Source organism: Magnolia sinica, chromosome 5 (genome assembly GCF_029962835.1).
Source record: "Magnolia sinica isolate HGM2019 chromosome 5, MsV1, whole genome shotgun sequence".
Classification (NCBI taxonomy): domain Eukaryota; kingdom Viridiplantae; phylum Streptophyta; class Magnoliopsida; order Magnoliales; family Magnoliaceae; genus Magnolia; species Magnolia sinica.
In genome coordinates, this window is record NC_080577.1 from 15,462,709 (window position 1) to 15,488,397 (window position 25,689).

At 40.4% G+C, this 25,689-nt stretch overlaps 3 protein-coding genes across 4 annotated transcripts; 2 read left to right on the top strand and 1 right to left on the bottom strand.

The window, feature by feature from the left end:
- Nucleotides 1-289: 289 nt before the first annotated feature.
- On the top strand, nt 290-1,568 carry LOC131245545 (uncharacterized). The gene is made up of 2 exons (XM_058245075.1): nt 290-1,095; nt 1,426-1,568. Exon 1 carries the CDS (start codon nt 333-335, stop codon nt 1,092-1,094), a length of 762 nt encoding a protein of 253 aa, XP_058101058.1. The 5' UTR covers nt 290-332; the 3' UTR covers nt 1,095; nt 1,426-1,568.
- On the top strand, nt 1,096-4,942 carry LOC131245546 (uncharacterized). The gene is made up of 2 exons (XM_058245076.1): nt 1,096-1,513; nt 4,190-4,942. The coding sequence occupies exons 1-2, from the start codon at nt 1,242-1,244 to the stop codon at nt 4,377-4,379; spliced, it is 462 nt and encodes a 153-aa protein (XP_058101059.1). The 5' UTR covers nt 1,096-1,241; the 3' UTR covers nt 4,380-4,942.
- A 638-nt stretch (nt 4,943-5,580) lies between these two features.
- LOC131245544 (zinc finger CCCH domain-containing protein 37-like) lies at nt 5,581-23,515 on the bottom strand. 2 transcript variants are annotated; one of them, XM_058245074.1, is made up of 12 exons: nt 22,982-23,515; nt 17,173-17,420; nt 10,789-10,848; nt 10,598-10,684; nt 10,438-10,500; nt 10,067-10,291; nt 9,507-9,544; nt 9,355-9,401; nt 8,336-8,469; nt 7,741-7,794; nt 6,915-7,061; nt 5,581-5,894 (listed from the first exon to the last, which is right to left on the bottom strand). In XM_058245074.1, the coding sequence occupies exons 1-12, from the start codon at nt 23,382-23,384 to the stop codon at nt 5,739-5,741; spliced, it is 1,662 nt and encodes a 553-aa protein (XP_058101057.1). In that variant the 5' UTR covers nt 23,385-23,515; the 3' UTR covers nt 5,581-5,738. The 2 variants fall into 2 exon arrangements, with proteins under 2 accessions (XP_058101057.1, XP_058101056.1); XM_058245073.1 differs by having other exon boundaries at nt 10,438-10,503.
- Nucleotides 23,516-25,689: the final 2,174 nt, after the last annotated feature.

Below are 25,689 nucleotides of genomic sequence, written 5' to 3' on the forward strand. Positions count from 1 at the left end.
CCCAAAATCCAAGCTGCAAAATGACCCCTTGTTAAAATGACCGAATGGGCATTTCATTTCACTTCCCGGCGTGGAAGAATAAACCAGACCTCCGGACCTCTAGTTGGTAGGGCAGGGAAGAACAAACCATCCAGTAAGCTAACTTACGTAGCGAGCATCAAAGAAACCTTATGATGCGGCCCACTTTTTCTACGGCTTGGATGCTACTACGCCCTACACGAAAGTGTCACTTTGGCGGAAAATAAAAACACTGTATCATCATCCCTCTACTAGAAGACCACGATCCAAGAAGAACGAAGAGAACTGAGAAAAAGAGGAAAGAGAGAATAGAAATGGAAGACGTGCTGACGGAGCAACCACCTCCTTCGAGATTCTTTCTAGAAGACCTCAACAACTTCGCTCCTCCTTCCCCTCCTCTCCCTTCCCCTCTCCTTATCTTCTCCAAAAACCCTAACCCTAATCCCGATCTGCGCCCCTCTCTCCTTATAATCGCCATCTCTCCCCCATCGCTCTCCCTCTTCCACCATCTCCCCAAAACCCTAATCGGAACCCTAATCCTCCCGGAAATCCCCCTCTCTGGCAACTGCATCCGCCCTTCCCTCCGCGACCGCTCCTCCCACGTCTTCTCCCTCCATCGATCTCCCTCCACGCTTCTTGTATCCGTACAGTACTCCGTCCCCGCTGACAGGTCTTACGTCGTCGCCAGATCTCTCCTCACAGAGATCCGCCCGGAAACCGTTGTCGTCTTCGATTCGATCCAGAGTCGGAACTTCCGCGGCAAGCTCCCCATTGATGAGACCTTCGCGTTCAAGCTCGAGACGTCCAAGCAGAGGGCAGCAGATCCGACGGTTAGGGGCTTGGAGTATTTTCCTTCAGGGAGCGTGATCGATGGCCTGGCTGCGGCGGTTCTCGCCCGTTGCCAGATTGAAAAGATCAAGGGGACTCTGTGTGTTTCGTGGCCCGAATCGGGGAATTCGGCTGTGGTGCTGCTGAGATGTTTGATGAAAGACGTGTTACCTGATTTAGAATTCGTCTGCGATTCGGGTTCTGATCAGATCAGAGATGGCCGCATTGATTCGGAATTGTATACGTGAGGTATGTTTATTTTTCTGTAATTTGGAGTTCATTTGAGAAGGAAAAGCTAGGGCCGTTGCTGCTAGCTGAAGAAGTGATTTGTGAGCTATGGTGGCCATTCATCAGGTGGACTGTGCGTGCTTAGAAAAATGGACAATTAGAAAAAGATGGCCAGCAGTGAAATGAGTGGCCACCTGATGAGTGGCAGTGTGGCACAAATCCCTCACACAGGTGCCATGAGTCGCTTCTTCATCAATCCTTTCCTTTTCTGCATTTCTCATTATAAAAGCGCATCATTTTGTTTTGGTTTCCATTTTCATGAATTTCTTCCTTTGATATATACAATTGCAGATCTGAAAATTTTCACCAATTTGCCCAAGATCAAGAATGTTCATATTGTGACCCCATCATGGACAGGCGACGGTGAACCAGAGCTAAGGTGATTGATGATCATATGCCATCAAATTAGAGGATTTTTGCATGTTCCATGTGAATTGCTTGTCTCTCTCTTTTGCTTTCATCTCTTTCCGTTCGGCTTCCTCATGCCTGATGAGTTTTTTTTTTTTTTTGGGATCCACCTGATGAATGCCTTTAGATTGAGTCGACCAACAAGTTAACACAATATATAACTGTAGCTGATAGCTGGGCCATGATACTTGCACTGCATGGGCAATGGTGGCAGAGTCGTTTCCAGATGAGAACTTTGATGCTCTGGTATAGGGTGATGGTTGATATGCAGCACTTATAAATTACTAGAAATTGATGTGGAATGCAAATGATTAATTTAAACTGCTAGATCGTGGGTCCCAAGTTAGATGCATGATGAACCAAAAATTATGATTATTTCATTAGCTGACCATCCGATTGGTGAATGATGGTTAAAAATGAAAATGTCCAATGGTCGCATTTCAACAAACAAGTGTCCACAGGACAGATGTTAGTATTGTTCAACGAGTCCAAGACCTAGCGACAGCAAGCCCCCCTCGTCTACTCAGATTAATTTTAGTTAATGTATACAAAGTATCGAGCTTGGGAACAGCCAGAGTATCAAATAACTCTCCTTTCAAGATAGAGTGATTACGTTGTGTTTGGTATTGGATAGTTTGCATGACATTTACATATTTAAAGCCAACATGCTTGGTTGCATCAAACTCCCTGTGTAAATGTATTCATTTTCACACTTGCCCATTTGCATATATAAATCGCCTCCAGAATGAGGAAACTCCAATGTAAATTGGCCCCTTTGTTTTTACCACCTTAATGCCCCACATGATGGACAATTCACATCAATTCTTAGACCTCTAGGATACTAAATATAGATTGTCGATTTCATGAAACCACTAATCTGATTATTTGAGGGGATTGGCAATTAGAGGTCGGCCTCACGTACTGGACAGCATATATCACTGATCAGACTTTCCCTAGTGTAATCAATATGAATTGTATATTTTAATATGCATTGCATAATGGCTAGCAGCATCCGAGCAAAGTGACTTGAGGGGGATGTGCTATCAATGATTTCCATTTTGGTATGGCAGATGTATTGCACCTGTGGGAGATGGAAACATACCGGGTGTTTCATGGGAAATATTGGATGTATCGCAAAATGCTTTGCCATTTTTTAGAAACGTTGGAGAATTTTTCTAATTTTTCTATGAAACTTCAGAGATGTTACAAAAAATCAATACACACTTAGAAATCAAAAGATCACAAAAAACAAGCGTATATAATAGGTTTCCTTTGAATAGGGTCTTAAATTATGCGTTATATGACAGAAATGATGCAACTATATTAAAAAAATCAATTCATATCATTTATAAATCTAATAAGGGTGAGGCATGTATGAAAATACAAGCAAATTCCTCCATTTTTACCAAATTTCCAAGTCGGTGGTTGAAATTCATGATTGAACATGCAAAACATGAAAAAACATGGATTTTCATTTTGTTTCTGTTTGATTCCAAGTGATTTACTTTTTTAAAAAAAAAGATAAGAAAGAAAAAGGAATCAAATTTATTTATTTTTAAGTCACCATTCCAAATCAGGCTGACCCACTGTCCAATCTTGATCGATAGAATATTTTGGATTTTTTGAGGAAAAGGGGAAGAATGGTCGAGATTGGTGTCACTGTGTCAGTATTTTGATAATATTGATGATACATTTGAATGTATTGTTGATACAATTTTATATATGTCAACAATAATTTGAAAATATTGAATTGTATCAATGATGATTTGTATTTCAGTGGTGTTTCATATCACTGTGTTGTGATACTGATATATTGGCTGATATTATCGATAACACAAACACTGCCATTAAGGTGTTGTCTCCCACATGATGGATGACTTATATGAGAACAGCCATTTTTTCAGGTACATATTTGGAATGCAGGGTTTTTTTGCCAATGTATGTAGTTGGGCAAACAAATGCAAGAAAATAGGCAGAGAAAGAAACGTAGGTCACTACGTACATGGTGAAGTATCTAAATATGCAAATGGATGCCAGTAAAATGCATTACCTTATAAACCATAGGACGTGCACGATTATATCCATTTTTGGGGCACATAGCTTCAACAGAAACAGATTTTTGCACCTTTATGTAAAAGTGCAAACAAACATAAGAAAATGAGTTGTAAAGAAAAAAATAATTACCAAAAACGCAAATGTGGTATAAACTGCTTACACCGTAAAAGTATTTAAATATGCAAATAGCTTCCAAGAGAATATTTTGTAAACCAAGTTTAATTTCACTCAAACGTGTAAAATTCTTGGCAGATAAAGCTACTTGGCGATTAGGATAATTTTTGACTTGGTGTGGCCCGTTTGTCACATTGGCGTTGGCCTTCAATACTCGCAAGTGAATCGTTGAGGAGATTGATCCGAGGTGCAAAATTGTGCTACTCACGAGGTAGGACTGCTGTGTTGAAGATCCAAAAAATGAAAGTCGTCTTACCTTCTCAGGTGCCATCCATTTGAATATTTAACTAGAACATTGGCCAGCTTGTTTTCCCATTATATCCATTTATCTTGTATATGTGTGGCCTACCAGTCGGGTGGAGTTGCCCAATTCTTTGGCAAGGGTTTTTTTATGTATCCTACCTTGTGAATGGCGCAGATCTCTCATTGGTACAGGGTTCACGTTCCAATCTTTCCTGCATGCGAATTTTCATCTATCTGAAGCAGTGGCATTTGCACAACTAAAGGGTCATTGCATCATTTGTGCCCTCACGAATTCCCAGTATTTCCTGGTGCAGCCCACTTTCGTTTTGGAGCTGCCTTATTCTTGGGCTCATCTCCTAACATGAGCTGGTGGCAAATCTGATGGACTGAGTGAATGTCACACAGACGCTGCTGCAGTGGGCCCCACAGCTTTCATCTACAGTCACTTCTTGTAGGTGGGGGTCCTTCGCTAATAATGCCTCCATGAGTAGCGCAAAATTCAGGAGTCACCATTCCCCGCTGGACTGCTGAAGGTGACGGTGGATGGAACCATTTTCATTCATTCATGACACCCCAATACCAGTATCACTGCATTCCCTTGAGAAGCTGACATTGAAGATGTGATTCGAGCCACATGTGCCAATGTGTCAGATGTGTGAGGCTTTCGGTGATGTTGACATGTGTGGCCCAAGACAGCTACTCGTGTGAACCAATGGCCCAATATACCAGAGAACAGAGCTCTATGCACTCTGCACTTCATGAAGAACGCCTCATAATACATTCTTTAGATGGATATGGTTTATGAGCATTGTAAGTCTGATTGTTGTGCATCTGAATCTTTCAATTTAGCTGAACTGAATGACCATGCGGACAAGATGAAAGATTGCTCATAACAAAGTGGCAAATAGCCTCATACAAAAATGATACTTGGCAATCCAACTCTTCCATTTCTGACTCCCCCAAATAAACTGTTGAGCAGTACAAGTGTTCATACTGGATATCGACTATATTCCCAAAAACAATCTAGTGGAGCACCTTAATTGCATTTGGACTCGTTGGCATCCACATCACTTATCTGGACCAACTGCTGGGTGCAGTCCAGGTGTTCATCCGATACTGATGCAAAAAACACAACAATATGTGGTCACAAACATCCATGACTGGACCTATTTTCTGCAAATGATCTTGGCCATCCATTCTTGTACGCCACTAATTTAGTGCTTTGAACCTCTCATCTAATTCCATATTGGTGTTGTGGATTCTGGTGAATACAAACACAACCAGGTGCATGGAAAGGTTTCATCCAACTTCTCACCTTACCTATTCGGGAGTTTGGGAGATGATAAGGTAACAGCTATAGATAGTCTAGCTGTTGCGGACATGCAGAATCTTTCCTAACAGGATTCATGAACAATGGCTCACCAATTGTACAAACTACAATCACTAGGCTCAGCCATTTCTGATCGTTTTGGCTCGCCTCAACACATCACGAAATATGTGGTCTACCACAGATAAGGCCGGTCAAATTGGGTAAATTTTAACTAGGAAAAGAATAGGCCAAAAAGGATAATAATAATACTAATAAAAATCACAAATCCCAGGGATTGTGAGGGTACTGAGGATACTAACATGTCAGAATTTTACAGCTCCTTAATTCCTAGAAGCATAAAAGGGGCGGTCATTTTTCTTCTGCTGTTCTGCAGCTGCGGCAGCATTCTCCACCACTAGACAGCAGTTTCAGGATCCCTCTCTTCACCTCCAGACGCACTTTGTGCTGCAGCCATGGCCACCACCTCTCCTGGTGGTGGGTGATCAAACCTGCAGGTCGAGCCGTACTTGCACGTGCCAGTTTTCATGTAGAATGGACATATAATTGCACCCTGCAACATCACTTTTTCATCAGACTTCTGCTCCTTTTCCTCTAATACTGTTCCATCATATATATAAAGATAACCTAATAAACCATTTCACTGAAAATATGACATGGTTCTAAGCTAGAAGGAAAAAATCAAACTGATCACCAATGCAAATAAATTTGCATTGCTTTTCTTGTGAGACTCCAAGCTAATTGACACAACAGCATTCAGGATATTGTGATCTAGTCTCTGCAGAGTAAGCAGCTAAATATATACCAGACTCAGGTTATCTCTTTTTCATTACCTTTAGTCACTTGGGAAAGCAGCTCACAAATCCACAAATAGATGGAATGGCATACATGTCAAGCACACAAGTGATGCATCAAGCAAATGCATTCCCTTCATGCGATGATGAAGCCCAGAAGCAAAAGATGCATTATTTAGCTGTGCCAACAAGGCATGCATAGAACATATAGAACCTCATCCATGACATTTCTGGGAACCAAAACCAAAAACAGTGAGGGCATAAAGGTTTCACAAGCCGCCATAAAAGATTAGGGGAAGCAGTAAAGGAATAAGGGTGGGAACGAAGATGCCAGGGCTACACAGCTGCACACCTGTACTGTTCAGGTGTGGTATAGGATCTCAAATGCCACACTTGTTGGTGCAGACCAGAAGATAGAGAAGAAACACAGACTTAAGAATGTGTATAGAGTTTTTCTACAATTTTATTATGCATTGACTAGGCTGAGATGATAGGACAGAATGGGTTCTTGCCACCCTGCCCAATGTGGATGAGCTTGGAGTGGGGTATTATCTCCTCTGAGGAATCTGTTTGAACTGGGGAAGTAGATTCATCCAACAAGGCTGAGATGCAATTGGCAACAAAATACTGCCAATGAGCCTTTTCTATTCCATATTATAATAACAGCAACTGAATCATCTGCAGATATTGCCAAACATGATTCCAATAGTTTCTACAAGAGAACAGGAACGACATAGTCCTTTCTAAAATCAAGCAAACAAATTGGTTGGAAGACATACCACTCTTCTCGGGAGGCCAGCAAGAGTCAGCTTCACATTTTGTTGAAGGGTGTGCTTCATCATTGATGGTGTTGGTTCTGACTGATCGATGGGGTGATGGAACTTGCATCTTTCACCAAATTTGCACTCCCCAGTTTTCATATAGAACTTTGTACCACTCAAATGAAAGAAGAAAATCATTATGAGTAAAGTATACAAGTTCTTAAAGGCAGATGTAAATGCTAGAGGAAGGTACATAACTTTCACAGGTGGTTGAAATAAATAAAACAAAAATGTATGCAATGAATTGCAGACAATAATTCATGCTGAGAGGTGCAGATAAATTCTATAACCTATAGACGAATCCATAGCCAAAAAATAAAAAAGGATATAGACTTAAAAATTGTCATATGGGATTTTGAATATCAGCGATGTCAGATAATAGCCATACAAATGTGGACAAGCAAACTCAGAAATGCTGCACAGATGGTGCAAGGGAATGACTGTTTGTCATGATGTGTCTCCTCTCTATTTTGGGAATTTTGTCAAAAGAAAATATCTAGATTCATTATACTTTGGACAGCTATCAGTGGCCCACCATTACATAAGCATATCAGTCGATGCATCAGCCAGTATTTTAGCACAGGTTTAATACAACATAGAACTGTAGTCTTCAAGGTTGATTACATAGTGGTTGACAAATTTCCATATACTTGCATTGTAAAATAATATGGCCCTTCCAAATCATAAGATCAGCAAGATAAAGGGCTCGTATCTTCCCAGAAAATGTCAAACTAAATTTGACTATCAAATTAGGACCTGAATATGAGATTACATCAATGCTTACATCACATTCGGTCTGTCCAGGCCGTTGAGGGTAGATAGTCGGGCCCAGTCCTACCTGCAGCAGCAAACAAGTGAAAAATCTAAGATTGTTACAATCACGTCATTCAACAAAATATTCAATAAAGAAAAGGCAGATGATAGTTTTGAAACAACTAGGGCTGTTTGATCAGTGGGTACTGGGGAAAAAAAATAAAAGAAAGGAAAATGTAATAATTATCCACTAATGAATTCCATGAGCAGTATTCAAACATGGATTCCATTTGCAGGGGTTTTGTTTGAATACCAAATGAAAACTCATATTTGTGAGATGATGGTGACCTCATATCTTGTGCACGAGAATTTGACTATGGAAAAGGGTAATGATTGCTATGTGAAATCCATTATTTTCTTTGCAAGCCAAACGTATTGAAATGTCCCATTATAGGAAAAATGCTTCACTATCCTTTCTTTTCCCTCTTATCAAACAGGCCCTTAAGATGACTCTTTTTTTCCCCTATCAGTGAAACATTTACTGCATTATAAATAAATCCATAGAACAACTCAAAAAAGGTTAGTAATCAATAAAACGGCAAACAAGAAAGTAGTTTTCAGCTTACAGTTGTTTGGGCCAACCGCGGATCAATGTTTGAAAGACTAGAGACAGCAGAATTCATGGCTCCAATAGGAGGATTAGTGGCTATATAGGGAATAATTGCATGGCCTAGAGCGGCAGCAACTAGCGGATTGAGAGCTGCATTGAATTTCCAAAAGAAGTTTCAGTGCATGATATTGATGGAATAATTCAGAAACCACCCCCCGGAGAAATGATCACCACAGTATCATAGGTCATGGTGTTCTGAGTTGCAACAGGACAGCAAGAAAGTCCAATTGATTGATCTGGAGTTCTCTTTTTCTTCTTTTATTTTCTTTCCTTCTTTATTTATTTTGAACGGTTCCAAACCACTCCTCACTGGCCACTGAGAAAGACAATTCTGATCATCTGATCGATAGCGCATAAAATGGCAAGGGATTTTTGAACTTTTCATTGGTAATAAGTAATAATGATTTTATTCAAAAAACAAAGAGGAAGAGCTTACAAGACTACCCAAGTACCCATCAAGGCGATGAATAGTTGGTTCCTGCACATAGATAGTGTCTGTTTGCACTTTTTTTTATTAAACGCTGGCTATACTCAACCTATTACCTCCAGGTAAGAAGCCAAAGACTATAACCACCATGGCACACGTCACCCCTTTTATAGAAAATAGGTCCAATCAACAATTTGAACCATCCATTCGGAGAGGTCCATCCTGGACTGCTGATGGTTCGAATGAATCACTTTGATCTGATGGCACTAAGCATCCCCTCCATCGCTTGGGAAATGGAAGGCGCTAAAAACAAAGGCCAACTTTCAGATAGATAGGATCATCCAATCAAAGTCATATTTCCATCACAGCCCTTGTAAGTTTGGGCGGCTGGACCTAATGAACAGTCCAGATCAATTTATTTGACTGTCTGCATGGCCCTGCACAACTAGGAGCACTGTGCCTTATATCATTCTAGGAGCACTGGACCACTAATTTTTCATATCATTCCCCGATGGTGTAGTTAATTATTTATACAGCATGAAGCATACCATTTCGATCGGGGTGATTATAGCGACAAGTGGCACCATACTTGCAGCTGCATGGAAAAAATATCAAATGCAAGGTTAGAACATGGTTAAACACAAGAGAACTCAACCGGAAAATGATTGAGAAAGTTCTGGGGACAGGGCATGAGTTTCACCTGCCAGTCTTGAGGTAGAATGGGCAATCCACTTCACCCTACAGAATGTAAAAAGTGATCCATATAAGACCACGTCAGAGGTTGGTTGCCACTTAAAGACTAACATTACAAACAGAACAAACAGTGGTATGCTCTAAAGACTTCTCAAATCAACAAAGGCATGTTTGGGTGCCACTTAAAAATGAGACTCATTTCAGTTCATCATAATTATGTAATAAAGATCATATTTGTTTTAGTAACAAGTAAGAATAATCTTGATAACCAACAATCATGATTTCTAATATTAATTGCAATTAACTAAAATGACATGAAGTCATTTTTAAGTGGCACCCAGACAGGCCCTAAAATATGAAATTAACATGAAAAGAGATGCAACATGAACATGATCATAAACAGACAAATACAATATATATCAAAGTAGGTGAACATTATTACACAAAAGGAGCTCCCTGGATCCAATACCAAGTGATAAGTCTGTTGTGGATTTACAAATAGACAAAAGACCACAAGGATATAGATATCGTGTTGAATAAAACATTTTGCATTTTACAGTTCCTTACCGGTCTTATAGGCAATCCCTTGGAATTATGCAACAATGCTGGGGCCAAAGGAACAAATGGTTTCACTGGCTTTGCATCTCCAGCTTCTGTTTCCCCATCCTTTGAAGCTAATTCAATCTGTTCTCCACTACCAGGATCTTGTCCAGCACATGCAATTTGAATATCCTTCGGGTGATGAAACTTGCAGCTAGCCCCAAACTTGCATTTTCCAGTCTTCACATAATACTGCATCATTTGAACAAACAGCTTACAGCAGCAGATGCACATAGAGATACCTCAGAGACAAACAGCAGCAGATGAATATCGAGATAGCAAGGGGGCAGGCAGGCGTGTAGTGCTCTTAACAGAGGTGAAAAAGAATAAAATATTACCGAACAAATTGGCTCCAAAGGCCTCTCAGGTAATACGGAAACATCAGCAGTTTCTGAAGCAATCTGCTATCACATGATACACAAATTAGAGGAAGTGTCAAAATGCTCATAGGGGCAAGAATGAAGTGGATCCAATAACTTCTGCATAAGTGACACCTACAGATGCATGTAGAACTTCAACTTTATCTTTTGGATGGTTGAACTTGCATCTGAGACCGAACTTGCACCTTTGTGTCTTCAAGAAGTACTGGCCACATTGAGGGATGAGGAAACAAGTAAAACACAATACAAGAGAACCTGAAAGGTGGGTGAAGCAACCAACTAAAGAAACTAATTTCAATGTATACTTACTGGACAGTCAGGTTCTCCTGGTCTCTCTGGAGGAGATTCACTAGTAGCGATATCAGGGACCTGAAAAAACAGGAACATTATTCACATTGACATGTTAAGTTAGTGATTTTTTAAATTTATTTATTTATTTATTTATTTTTATTTTTTTTCAAAGATGTTTAAGTTAGTGATTTGTGCCTAATATAAGGTCAAACATAAATTACAACATTCAGGAAAGCTCTAACAGCATCAAGTATAACTGCTAAATGTAATACGGAAGGCACTAAAACCATAATTAATTGAAGCACATAACAAGGATGAGATCCTGTTTGGTTACCTAAAATATTCCATTAGGATAGCCATCCAGATAGTGGCACATGTCCATCACTTGTCAACAACCATTGACACCAATTCCAATAAAAACAAATCATCATCATCTAAGCCTTAACCCAACTAAATGGGGTCAGCTTATTCCAATAAAAACAAATGATATCTAAAAAAAAGTAGCCATTACCTTGTACAAGGTAATTTGGATATATAATAAAAAAAAAAAAAATTTTAAAAAGGTTTTAGCATTATTCCAAAAGGCACATGAAAGAGTAGCTAACTTTTGCACACATGCATGGCACATGTGCCACATGTGCCAATGTGCCATAAGTGAGACACCCATCTTCAAACACCCCATATGTGCCAAATCCCACTTTCACGTGCCCCACATGTGCCAATGCCCACGCGTACATATGCCATGTGCAACCGTGCATCTGCAAGCAACACACACGTGCCACCGTGCATCTTAAAGCAACCCATGTGTGCACGCATGCCAGTATCAATCCACGCTTACTCTGCATGTCCACATGCCAATGTTTAGAAGAGCCACATATGCTTGTCCATCCATCCAGATCCAGGGTGTTTGAAAACAACAGTTGCCATGGCAGAATAGTCTATCTATATAAGCCACATCCAGAAATCCCTTAGCTGAACAGATCTGTCCAAAATAGCCTATCCAAACATCTTTGATGATAACCAAACGGGCCCTAAAAGTCCCAATGAGTTCTGGAATTGGTTTTTTCAGAAATTTTCTAGCAGAGAAACCTAGCAACTGTAGCTGCCTCAGTCGAAATGATTGTGGACTCATCATCTCTTACATAGAATTATATAATGTCTATTCTCGAAGACTAACTACTTGAAGATTAACAATTAATTCTCAAACAACAATGCAATATCCTAATATAAACAGCAAGCAGTGTGATAAGGAATCCTCCAAAAGGCATGGAGTACCCGTCTTTGTAGGATAGAGTTGCATGGGGTTGTGGTGCAGGTGTACGTTTCCGAGTCATATGCCAGAGCACTTACTCCTTTTTTGAACACCCAGCCTCCACACAGGGACACATTGAGAATCTTATAATATTACTCATGCAAGGTTGTCTCATTTTATCTTTCGTGCATGATTAGATGACTTATCTAGCAGTGTCCCAAATATCGCCAAGATTTTGAATATCTCTAGATAATATCCAGAAACATACAATAACTGATATTAGCACAAGCTTTTTCAAAATACCAGCAGATTTTAAAATATCAGTTTTTATTGCGAGTCTATGGGGCTTTAGAAAGCTTGATATGGAAATTTTCTGTCCTCTAGACTATAATGTCCAGGACATATAGAATCTAAAGGGCCGTAATGTCCTTCCCAGAGAGACACTCTTGTGTCTCTTCAGAACAAGCACACACCCATTCACTGCAAACAGTTTTCCCAATGATATCCCAAGAAAACCTCAAGATACGAAATTTACAAGCCAAGAAATTACCAAGACTGAGATTTCTATGTCATCTACGGCCCTGTAACACGTGATTAGAGGGGTCCTTGAGTTTTATGATAGAAGAGGGTGCAGTGGGAGAATTTTAGACCAACAACTTTGGTTGGTGGTCGATCTAAGATAATCATAAAAGTATTGTTTATGATGGGCTAATGGTAATGTTGGACTCATTATCTCCCCTTTCCAAGGCGCTTTTGCAGAAGGAAGGCAAATCAGAGATGGGATTGTGCTAGCTAATGACTACCTTGACTCAGGCATGGTAAGGCAGGGATTTAATGTAAGGTTGATTGTGTGGATTGGATTCTTAATACATGCTTTCAAAAGATGGGTTTGGGACTTTATGGAGGAAGCAGAATAAAGAGTCTGCTGTGACAATCCCATGTTCCATTCTTATTAATGGGATTTTTGAGTCACTTCTTCAAAAGTTTAATGAGCTTAAGAGTTATGAAAAAGGACAAACCCAAATTTACAGCAGGATTTTCTTTTTCTTTTTCTTTTTTAACAGCTACAAATACTTTTTATTAATGGCCCCAGAGGAGACAAAAAAGCTGGAAACCTTATTGATCAATCTTGCTGATATGGAGAAGGTACATGAATATATGAACTTAAAGGGATTTTTACCAAAATGGCCCCAAGGCATGGGGTTTCACGTGTTTGGCCTCCCTTTACAAAGTCCCTTTTTTTAATCCTTCTAACAATAACTTGAATTTTTAGGACAAAAATGCCCCTGCTTAGACCCCAATGCCCGTACAGCATTGAGTGCAGGAGAAGTTGTGGTTTTGATCCCCGAGGCATGTTGTGGCTACCACGTAGTCATTGGGTCCACTGGAAGGCAGATCAAATCCATTCATTCCCTTCATGGCCCACCATTTCTTCAAGAAGATGTTAACCTCACGTTGATACGAGCTCTCTATAGCCCACAAAACCCGACAATCGATAATGGTGGTCGTTCATTGCCAACTGTTTTCATGTGATGTGGTCCACTTGATCGGCGAATGTGGCTCATTCTTCGGACCATGACCTTCCATGAAATTCCGACGAGAATGGACGAAATGGATTCAACACATACCCCACAGTTGTCCCCACAGACAAAGTCCAAGGCCCCACAACCCTTAACACATGACAAGCTTGACTCTTAACACATGACGACCTCGACCCTTAACACATGACAACCCAGACCTTTAACACATGACAACCTCAACCCTTAACAAATGACAACCTCGATCCTGACCCTTAACAACACAAGGATGCCGTCTATGGGGCCCACCGTTGGGTGTGTGTTGAATCCACTCCGTCCATTGGAGTCAGCATTTCATAAAAGGCCATCAACCAAAGAATGAGTCACATTCACAGATCAGGTGGACCACACCACAAGGAAACAATTGAGAGTGAACGCCAACATTATTGTTTATCTGGGCCACAAGGAGCTTGTATCAGACTGAAGTTAGTGTATTCCCATTGAAATAATGGGCCACGAAGATAACGAACAGATTAGATCTACCTTCAAGTGGGCCCAATCATCACGTTATGGCCACCTCATGCATCGGGAGTAGAGCTTGGAAGCTTCTCCTGCAAGGAAAAGAAAATACGAGGGCAACTGCCAAAAGCAAGCGCATTTTGGTCCATGAAAATGCTAAAAATGTATCAAGAGGCTTTTTTTTTTTTGAAAGATCACTGCATTGTATTAAAACAGAAGAAGAAGAAACGGAAGGAGAGGGGCCACTGAGAAAGCAGACCTCCTAAACTCCAATAAAGATAAAATTACAACCCTTAAGACGATCTACATTAGAACCCCATTCTATAATCAACCGTTTAATCTTGTGCACTAGAACTTCCACCGAATTGGAGGTGTCCCTGAAGCATCTCCCATTCCTTTCTTCCCATACGGACCACCAAACAGCGAGGAGAGCTAATCTCCACAATTTTGTCCTTTGTTTACCTAATCTAGCACCATGCCAGGCCTTTAGGAGACGACCTGTTGAATCAGGGAAAGCCCAATTGATACCAAAGAGCCTCAACACTTCTGTCCAAATTGGATAGATGAAGGTACAATGGACAAAGAAATGATCAACCGTCTCTTCATCCGCCATACAGCAAGAGCACACGTTTACTAGATCCATCCCTCTTTTTCTCAAATTCTCGACTGTGAGAACCTTACTTAAGCCAACTAGCCAACTAAAAGAGACGATCTTAGGGGGAGCCGAATAGCTCCATATATGGTTAGTCGTGACTTCTTTGGGGAGAGAGATACTGCCCAAAGATTTGAATAAAGACTTGACCGATAACGTGCCGGATTAATCTATCTTCCAAACCAACGTATCTGAGCTGAGACGATCCGGCTTGCTACTGGATATTCGATCAAGGAGGGAGGGCCACATACTCTGTTATCTCCCAATCGTGGAGATTCCTTCTACATTGCATATCCCAAACCACCTCTCCATCACTAAGGGTGTAACAGTTGGCTACCGATGAGGTTGGGTTTTGAACTCTGCGAAAAATATTCGGAAATTCTTCTTTCAAAGCTCTATCACCCAACCATGTATCTTCCCAGAAATGAACTTTATCTCCTCTTCCAATATCAAAACCAATGCCTTTGAGAACCTCCTGTTTTATGGATAGGACATCCCTCCAAAGGGCCAAAGCTCTATGAGTAGATGAATCTTTCATCCACCACCCTCCCTTAGAAATACCATACTTGCCTTTGATTAACTTATTCCAAAGGCTCCCGCTTTCGGTCCCTAATTTGCCAAATCCACTTCCCTAAAAGAGCCTGTGTACCAAGAGGCTTTTCAAAAGGGGAAATGAAAAGGGGGGCTATTTTCTTGGAATGGCCATACCTTGGGACCATTTTGGTAAAAATCCCGAATTCAAACTATCTACAATATGCTTTCATGGATTGGGGATTCATGGAAGAGTTGGATTAAAGAAAGTGTTGCAACAGCCCCTTTCTCCATTCTAAGGGGCATAAAGCAAGGATATCCTTTCCCCTTTCCTTTTCATCATTCTAGGTGATGCAGTACTCGGGGTGCAATTAGATGTTTGAATAGAACAATTTCTGACCAGATCCAATTGACTAGGCTCAATGAACAAAATCTGCAAGGCTGATGTAAAAGTATAAACTATGTTAGAAGGTACGCAAAGTGAATGGATGCCCATATACTGTGATGTCTAATAAGAGGGGAAATGGTTGGTAAAATATTCTTTTTTTATGTAATTCATGAACAAAATTCAATTGAAAAGAGTAAGGTTGGCGTAAGAGCTGGATATTGACCCTGAGCTATTTCTGAGATTAGACTTACATTACATTATAATAAAGTTCGCCTTTTAGAACATTCCTTCCAGATGGGTATCAAATAGTTCAATTGACAGGCCTGCAAGCTGAAGTTTTAACAAAGATATGCATATAACATTGTGGGCGGGGGGGCCGTATGGCTCCCAGAAATGTAGGGCTGACTGTTATGTCCCGAAGCATATATACAGTTGACTCCTACATAAGTAATGCCCTCTTCATTCATCGATGGTATACAAATTGGAGATTTTCTGACATACAAATTTATATTATTAAAATAATACACTCTTAATTAAGGTCACATGCCTAATTTTCGGTAAGGTCAAGTACAATAACAATAAAACCCTCTTGGGGCAGAGAAATGAACAAAATGCATCATGCACATATACTACAAAATAAAATACAAAATTGGACCTGAAGACAAATAAAAGAATCTTATTTATATTTAGGTAAGGTCAAGTACAGTTACAATTGAACCCCCTCTTGGGGTGAAGAAATGAAATAAAATGCATCATGCGCATATTTTCTAATATTTTCTACAAAATAAAATACAATAATAGGACCTGTCCTTTTGGGTTCGAATATGATACCATCTATGAAGAACCACATCCTAGCTTGATTAGATTCAAGTAACCATGGGTTTTGTTGGGTCTGTTTTCAAGCACAAATTAGGATTCATAGGGGTTTGGATCTGGATTTGGATCTAGAATCAGATCCAGATGAAGGTTTTAAAATTCGGTTTTGGATTGCAACTCATCCTGGTATCTAACCTAGTTGTATCGTCATTCGTCAATACAGATCTACTCACCCCATACAAAAGTGTCCTGAACAAAACGAAAAACTACTTAAAATGAGACTAACCTGACTTGGTCCAACTCGTACATACCCGTCTGACTTGGTCCGTATCAATCCAACTCATCTCAATTCAGAATTGATAGAAAGCAGGTCATTTTGGCTTTAAAAGGATAGGTTAAATAAACTTCTCAACCAAGTGTAAAAAAGCAAATATATGTTAACAGGTAGGTACACGTCCTTAGGTAGGAGGGATGTGTAGGTATTGGTTTAATTTATATGACAAATATAAGGGTTCCGCAGTTGAATAGACTACTAAATAAATTCAATATCACAAAATCAATTGTATCCTTGACTACGCATAAAATTTGTAAGTTGATAGCACCAACGTAATGATATATCCAAGAAAGACGGAATTTATAAGGATTTGGTATTATAAATTACTGTTTCTCCTATAAAATAAAAGTAGTTGCTTATGTACAAATAAAAACAATAACAATAAAAAGTCACCTCTTTCCAGTCTGGGATTCCACCCTCAGTAACCCAAAGAGGATGGTCGAACTTGCAGCCATCTCCGAACTTACAGGTTCTTGTTAACATATAGTGAGCACAATCCTTCTCTCCTGGTCGCTGAGGATAAATAGGCAGATTGCTTGCACTTTCAAATCTAGGGCGCTTGGTCAAAGAACTTGTAGGAAACAAAGCTTCACTTTGCCCGATAATGTTATGTTTTCCCAGAAAAGTCTGATGATAGATAGCTATATGTAGATAATAGAAAAAATACCATAAGAAAGCAGAAGCTTGTACAGCTGATAGTTCATAGCTATAAGCCGAAAATAATAAGGGACTGACAAACCCAAACATAAAGAGTGGCTTAGAAGACCCAAATACAAAATAGTAAGATAGGAATTATAACTAACATATGTAGAGGAGAAACAACCGACAATATGAAAATATGTCAGTATATCTGCCAAGTTTAAAAGATCGACAGTAACAACAACAACAACAAAAAACGATAGATAAATAAGTATATTAGATGGTCCATAAGTACTAATTTAACGTAATCAGCCCAAGTATACTTTATACATGTCATTAAGTTGATAAGGTAAAATATATACTAACTGGACCTCACTTAAAGGCACAAGTGTTTCAGATACTTTATGACATCATCAAATAGCAAATGATTTATAACTTTGGCTTTAGGAATCATGTTAATAGATATCTTGCTGAGCTTTTACTCACAGTTATGATAGTCCTCTTAAAGCTGACTTTGCAACTGGATGCATGTTCTCCCCCTAACTTGTTCAAAATGCAGCAATACTGGTGCAAGTGATGGTAAAGGGGAGGCATGAATGCCCTCAAAAAAAAAGAGAGAAAAGCATACCCATTGAACTTCATATTTTTCTAATGGGATATCAAACCAGTTTTATACAAAACCAACCTTCCAAAGGGTAAAAAACATATCTAGTAAAAATATTATTACCAAATCGGAATATAGCAACCCCCAAACTAATTCTAAGTGACCACATAGTAATGCCTGCAACAGCAAAATGTACCAACTTTGCCAACAGCAAAGAAACCCCAGATACACACATACTGCTCCCTGCATCCATTATAAACATCTCCGTAAGGATCTTCCAAACAAGTACAAGAAGATGCTCTTATCTGCCAGCATGCTGAAAAGGTGGGTTACAGTGTGGTGTGGGCGCCTCACTTTCATAGAATCCTGACATATGAGGAGCTTGGTAATTTTGAGAGACTGATGGAAGTGCTTCATGACTGTGGCATCTCCTTGGGGTGTCATCGTAGAGAGACCAAAACCTAGATAGGTCAGACCGCCTCTCGGTTAAGTTGCTTATTTTGCCATTTCCTCTGCACCCTCATCTGGATTTTTTATCCTAATTCATTGCATATGGCAGTATCATGGACCACCTCGTGTTCTAGCTTTTGCTTCACTTGTTGGCAAGAACAAGATGCTTATTATCAAACTGCAATCTAAGAAGAATGAAAATTATCATCTCAAATGGGTGCATTATATGCCTCGGGGATGTGGATCATTTGTTCATGCATTGCTCCTTCACTTGGGATATATCGTGGAGGTTTTTTGAGCTCTTTGGCATGGCACTGATTATGCCATGCTTGATTGAGAGGTTGTTTCAGGCATTGCATGGAGTGAAGAATTGCATGATATATATATATATATATATATATATATATATATATATATATATATTGAGCGCGATAGAGTGAGGAATTGCAAGAGGTCCTCCGTGTGGCATCTTACTTTCTTGCTTGTTTGTGGTTAATATGGTTTGAACGCAATAGCAAAGTTTTTTGGGATAACTCTTCCATGCTGAATGTTGTCTTTCTGAAAGCTAGAAGACTAGTTGGTGATTGGGCTCGATCCCTCAGCCTTTCCACGGACAAGCCTGCTGATTTATTCAGGGGATCTTAGGAGATTTCTTCGCCTTTCTATAATTAGGGTTGATGCCTTACCACCCTCCTTGTATTTTCCTTTTCTTTTTCTTTTTCTTTTTTAATTCCTTACCCCTCAAAGAAAAAAAAAAAACCACAAACAAAATTAACAAATACAGATGTCATGTTCTGGCAGCCACGCACCAATCTAGCACAACACAATGACTTCATCGATGTATGTTATTTCAGTTGTAACTTGTAAGATAAACCAAAATAAGAAGAGATACCAAAACCAAAAAAAATCGCAACAATGAGAAAAAGATCTAGCAAATGGCTAACTCGTGTCAATTTGGGATGTGGGCCAAAGTGGAGAGGTTGGATTAGAGAGTGCGTCAATTCAGCTAGCTCTTCTGTTTTGGTGAACAACTCTCTGAAAGGTTTCTTCAAACCCTTGAGGGGTCTTAGGAAAGGAGATCCTCTCCTCCTACTTGTTTGTAACAGTGGTTGAGGCTTTGGGACAAGGTATTCCGTAACGGTGATACGGTAACGGCCGTTACGGTCCCCGTAATAGCTGTTACGGTATCTTTTTTTCTTATTTAAAAAAACCCAAAAAACCTATATCGGCCCCGTAACAGGCCATTACGGGTCCATTACAGCCTTTACGGGGGACGTAACGGACTGTTATGAGGGCTGTAACGGGCCGTTATGAGGGCTGTAATAGCCATTACGGGTCATTTTATCTGTAACGGCCTTTACGACCTTTATGACCCCATAACATGTAACGGTTGCCACCGTTACCTTTATGTAACGGCCTTTACGGCCCCATAACGGCCTTTACGGCACACCATGCTTTGGGATGAATGCTGGCAAAAGGGTAGGAAGCTAGTTTCTTCAAAGAGTTTAGAGTGGACAGGGCAAACCCTTCAATCTCTCATTTGCTTTAAAGTCAACATTTCCAAGAGCGAGATGTTGGGTGTGCGAGTGTCTAAAGAGGAGGCGATTCGCTTGGCAAGGGTGTTCGGATGTGGAGCGAGAGCTTTTCCATCAACATACCACAGGCATCTTTTTCACATTGGGAAACCAGCAAAACATATATGGACCACTATAGTGGAGAGGTACGAAAGGAAGCTATCTAAATGAAAATGTAGATATCTATCTCTGGATGGCCGATTAACGCTCATCAAGTCAGCTACATCAAATTTGCCCTTATATTTTACGTCCCTTTTCTGGTGTCCTAATTCCGTTCCGACTAGACTTGAGAAGCTAAGGAGAGGTTTTCTATGGAAAGGGTCAGATAAAAGGGGAAAAAAAAATCACCCATTGGGTTGGGGTAAAGTGTGTAAGCCAATGGAAGAGGGGGTTGGCATTAGAGAGTTGGGACTTGGAGGTGATGAACTGGGAGCTCCTTGGAAAATGGCTATGGATGTTCGGGAGGAAGAGAATTCATGGTGGAGAGAAATCGTTGTGGGAAAGTATTGCTGCCACCTTGACAGTTGAGAGACCAAGAGATTTCTCCCTACGTAGAGCCTATGTTGTTTGGAAGGGAATCTCATTGCTAAAGGTCTTCAGAGTTGGGTTCTCCCTTAGCAGTGGCATGTGGATACAATTTTGGGAAGATACGTGGGCCGGCTACTCTCCCCTCCAAGAAGTGTTCCCGCAGATTGTGATGCTCTCCTTGGGTCGGTGACTCTCCCCTCCTTGCCTTGAGAACTTGTCTAACGAGTAAGTCGGAGAGTTTGTGACGTTGCTGGATGAGCTTATCTTATACACTCCAAACAAGTTGTTTTGGGTTAAAGGACAAATCGGGTGAATTTTTGGAGCCCACCAAACGTAGTGGTGTTTGGTTGGTTGGTCAGAAGGAAGGAAGAGAGTTCTCACCATCAATAACCTTTGAAAAAGATATGTAATTCTTCCCAACATGTGAGTGTGTGTATGGCCATCGTGGGGTCAATCAATCATCTTTTCATTCATGACAAATTCATCTCAAACATGTGGAGCAAGATCATTAACACTTTCAGTTTGTCATGGGTTATTCTCGATTCAATGGAGGTGTAACTCTTGAGTTGGCACAGTGTGAGTCTTGAGAGGCAAAAGACTTTTATATGGAGGCTGACCATTCTGGCCATCTGGTGGGCAGTTTGGGGAGAAAGAAATGGGAGATGCTTTCGAAATGTTTCAAGCAAGGGGGAGGCTGTGTTCTTTAGGGCGAAATCCTTTATGTTGGAATGGGAATCGAGTATAAATCTTTTACAATAATGTAATTTTGGTTTTTTGCTTTCTTTGTAATTAGCGATGCTTGGTGCTTTTCAATAAAATTCTTGTTGCCCTTAAAAAAATGATGAACTTATTAACCACAGGCTTTTCTTAGTATGCTAAATTTTATAAATTTAAAATTTTAAATAAATAAGAAGAAGAAGAAGAGCTCTCCAATTTCAAGACCAAAGAAATAGTAGCAATTTGTAAGTATATAAGGTACTACCCAATCATGGGTGTTAGTTGCAATGAATAGATAGAGATGGCAGAAACCAATGATTAGCAAGTATAAAGAAAGAATTATCCCTCCTTTCTTTGACTGTACTGGTTGGAGAACTTTCATGATAGAAATTAATCAATTCATTCTAGTAACCATCTCATCATTGTCGCAATGTTTTCTTTGACTGTTTTGGTTGGAGAGAACTTTCTCAATAGAAATTATTCTGCTCATTCTTCTAACCACCTCATCATTTTGTCAAAATGCTTGCAATAGAATAGAAAAGCCCGCGTTAGTGAATGAATTGGCATGTGTACACTTTGTCACCTCTTTGTTCAAACAGTTTTATTGGTTGATATTTGAGTAGGGTCCCACCAAGATGACATCATCATCCATTCTCACACTTCTTGTTCCATGGCCTTCTGGCCACAATTAAAGTGAAGTTTTGCATGTGAATTGCATAATTACTTTATCTGCCCCACACATTCAAACACAGATATGTTGTAAATACAAACAATTTGAAGGAATGAATAGAGCCAAGACCTGAGAATGGGTAGTGTGAGGGGTATTGCTAGCCTAAGGTCACTTCATCATTTAATCTTTCTCCACCAAACCGACAAGCAAACAAATAAGTACATGCAGAGACACGAAGGAGGCCTCACAGGCAGCTAGTTAGACTGCCAGGTCATTTCCAACTTCCGCTTAATTGCCAACATGTCATGTTTGTATAGCATCAAACCTGTCCACAATGAAAATATCACCTAGCACAAAAACCAACCCGATCCACTCATCAGGTAGGCCACAGGTGTACTTTTCGGATCAGATCCCAGGCTGGCTGTCAGTGGTTTCTATAGTGTGGCCTACATGATGAGTAGATTGGCTTGATTTTTAAATCATGTATCCTTCATGGTGGGCCCAACCTTTTGGACGGATTGTATGCCGTAGTTGTACACACTTGCCGTGTACACTTATGTGCTAGTTGGACAGGACCTTTGACATTTGAGTCAGCATCCAGCTAGTTGCATTTGACCTGCACTTTGTATCTGTACATACATCAGCATCTCTGCCCACAGTCGCAAACTCAATGCAAAAGCACTTCGCATATACCGCGCCATTATAATCTCCCGCATATAAAGGTTGATCATGGACTCCATTCAAGACATGCATTCCAGCATAAGTTACACGATAATTACATGCCACTTCTGCATTTGATCTTGCAAAAAATAAAAAACGGAAAATATGTAATGAACATTTCATCCAGCGAGGCATAAAACCACAAATTCCCACCATCTGAGATGCATATAATGTCAGCAGAAACATATGCTTCCAAATAAACAAGACAATCTCCATTGCCAAATTCCTATGCTTATCCAAAAACATGAAATGAGATGAAAACGATTAGAAATAATAGCAGTAATGATAATAAATCCAAACCTTCAGCTGGCCACCTGATGCCAGAAACTGCGGGCTCCACCCCGTCCGCACCGGGCCATGATGTCTGCGAGAACAACGACAGTGTCGCTGCAGCCGCTGCTCCAATGCCGCCTGGAATCCTGCTCGCTGAAAAACCTCCCGTCCCACCAATTCCGCCCAGATCGCCGCCGCCGGAAAACCTCAGGCTGTCGGACTGGTTGAAGAGCATGGATCCCCTGTCGACAACGGAGAAATTGGAGGAATCGACAGATGAGAGCGGATCTGAGCTGAGATATCTGGAAGAACCGATTAAGGAAGGGTCTGAGAGGTATTGATCTCTGACGGACCCGCTGCTGAGCTTGGATGAGTAGGAGAGACCGGTCCCTCCGTATGATGAATTGTAGCCGTAGATCTGGTTCGCCATGTAGATGAAAGGGGCAAAAGCAAATCCCGGGAAATAGAGTTTCGATTTGAGGATGGAAATGGAAACCCTAATTTGCTGTGGACAAGACGAAGGTGGGAACAGGGTTGAATGATCGCAAGGCTCGCTCCTAACAGGCTTGCTCAATCTGGACGCGGATTAGATACTGACAGGTTGATCAGCCAGTCGGCTACTGAAGTGACGTCACCAAGCTCTGTGGGCCCACTATGATGTATGCGTTGTATCCATGCCGTCCAGCCATTTTGGAATATCATTTTAGGGGGCGTTTGGTGCATGAGTTTAAGTGGGATTAGGTGGATCATTACACGGTGTAAGGGATTGTCGTCTAATCCCATTGCCCGATGCCATCCCACTTCATGTTCGGGAAGTAGAATAGCTACTCATCTTACCAGTGCCGGTCGGTGCTCTGTGGGCCCACATTGATATATGTGTTTCATCCATGCCATCCATCCATTCCTCCATGTCATTTTATGGTATGAGCCTAAAAATCAGATTGATCCAAATCACAAGTAGACCGCAAAGTTGGCCCTATGAGTTTTTAATGGTACAATTCAAACACCAATGCTTTTCTATGAAGTGAACCACCTGAGATTTATATCTACTTCATTTTTGGGATCAAGCCCTAAATTTATATTTCAAAATAGATGGACAGCATGGATAAAACACATGCATCGTCGTGAGGTCCACATAGTGAAGGGGCTTCCCAACCCATACTTAATGTGAGTCCCAATCAGATAGTTGGGATGATCCATGTGATCTTAAAACCCACTCTCACTTAATTCCACTTAAACCCATGAGCCCAACACCCTCTTAGGCATGAGCCAAAGAGGGCGTGGATTGCATCATACCCCTGCCTGGATGGTAATTTATATGAGTAGAGCTTTGTGGAGCTCATAAAGATGTAAATATTTTATTCATGTTGTTCATTGTTTTTCTCATATTATTTTAAGATACGATCCAAAAAATAAGACAGTATAAGGCTTAGAGTCAACCACAAAATGGGAATTGAACGACCACCATTGAAAACTTCTTGATAGTTGGAGAAGTTTTTAGTTCAAGTTGTATTTGTTTTTTCACTTCATCAACGTGTGCATGACCTTATGTATGGGTTGGATGGTAATAAAACATCGAGGTGGCCCGTAGAAAGGTTTCAACGGTGGGTGTCATTGTTATTATAGATTCCTTCTATGTGGTCCACTGGAGTTGTTGACCTTTCATTTTTGGATCATACTTTAAAATGATATGGTAAAAGTGATTAATAGCGTAAATAAAACACTTACATCACGGTGGGACCCATGGAGCCCTATCCATATGGATTAACGTTCGAACAAGGGTAGGACGCATTCCGTGTCCAGCCAAATAATAAGATAGATAAAAACTTTAGTGGACCCCACCACATAAAATAGTGGGGAGAGTAATTCCCGCCATTGAAACTATCCTAAGGCCCACTGCAATGTTTATCTGAAATCCAAACTTGTTCAAAAGTTAAAAAACACATGAAATTGAGAAAGACACAAATATCAACTTAATTTAAAAATTTTATGGCCTCTAAAAGTTTTTAACGGTGGACGTAGCTGTACCCACTGTTTTCTGTGCCGGAGTCCACTGAGTTTTGGATATCGACGTCAAGCGATCCCCAAATGATGCGACGTCACTTCAGTAGCGAGTCTCGCTGCCTAACCTGTCAGTAGTTAATTTGCGCCCGCTCAATCTATTCGTCTATTCGGCGGACGCGGATTGCGTACTGACAGCGTCATACCTCCGACAGTGCTCTGTTAGCTCCGGATGATATATGCATCTTTCATCGATGCCGTCCATCTGTTACTTCTGATTATTATAGAGCACTGAACCAAAGATAAGTGAGATCCAAATCTTGAATGGACCACACCTCAATAATACAGTGGAGATTGAATGCTCACCATTAAAAACTTTCTAAAGATCCATTCAATGTTTATTTCTCATCGAACCTGATGAATAGTAACGCACACCTGGACGAAGAGAAAGATTAATTATAACTTACTCCAAAGCTTTTGTAGCTATACTAAGTTTTTAATGGTAAGTGTCCAATCACCACCATTTCTCTAATAACGTGGTATATGAGATTTTGATATTATTTATTTTCGGGCTCTTGCCATAAAATAGTCAAGAAAAATGAATGGAAAGCCGGGATAGGATACATATGATGATGGCCCACTGAGCACTGTCAGTACCACATCGCAACTAACGCTGTTAAGTACGCAATCCGCGACCCTGCTCAGCACTTTTGCCCACGATAATCCAGACCGTT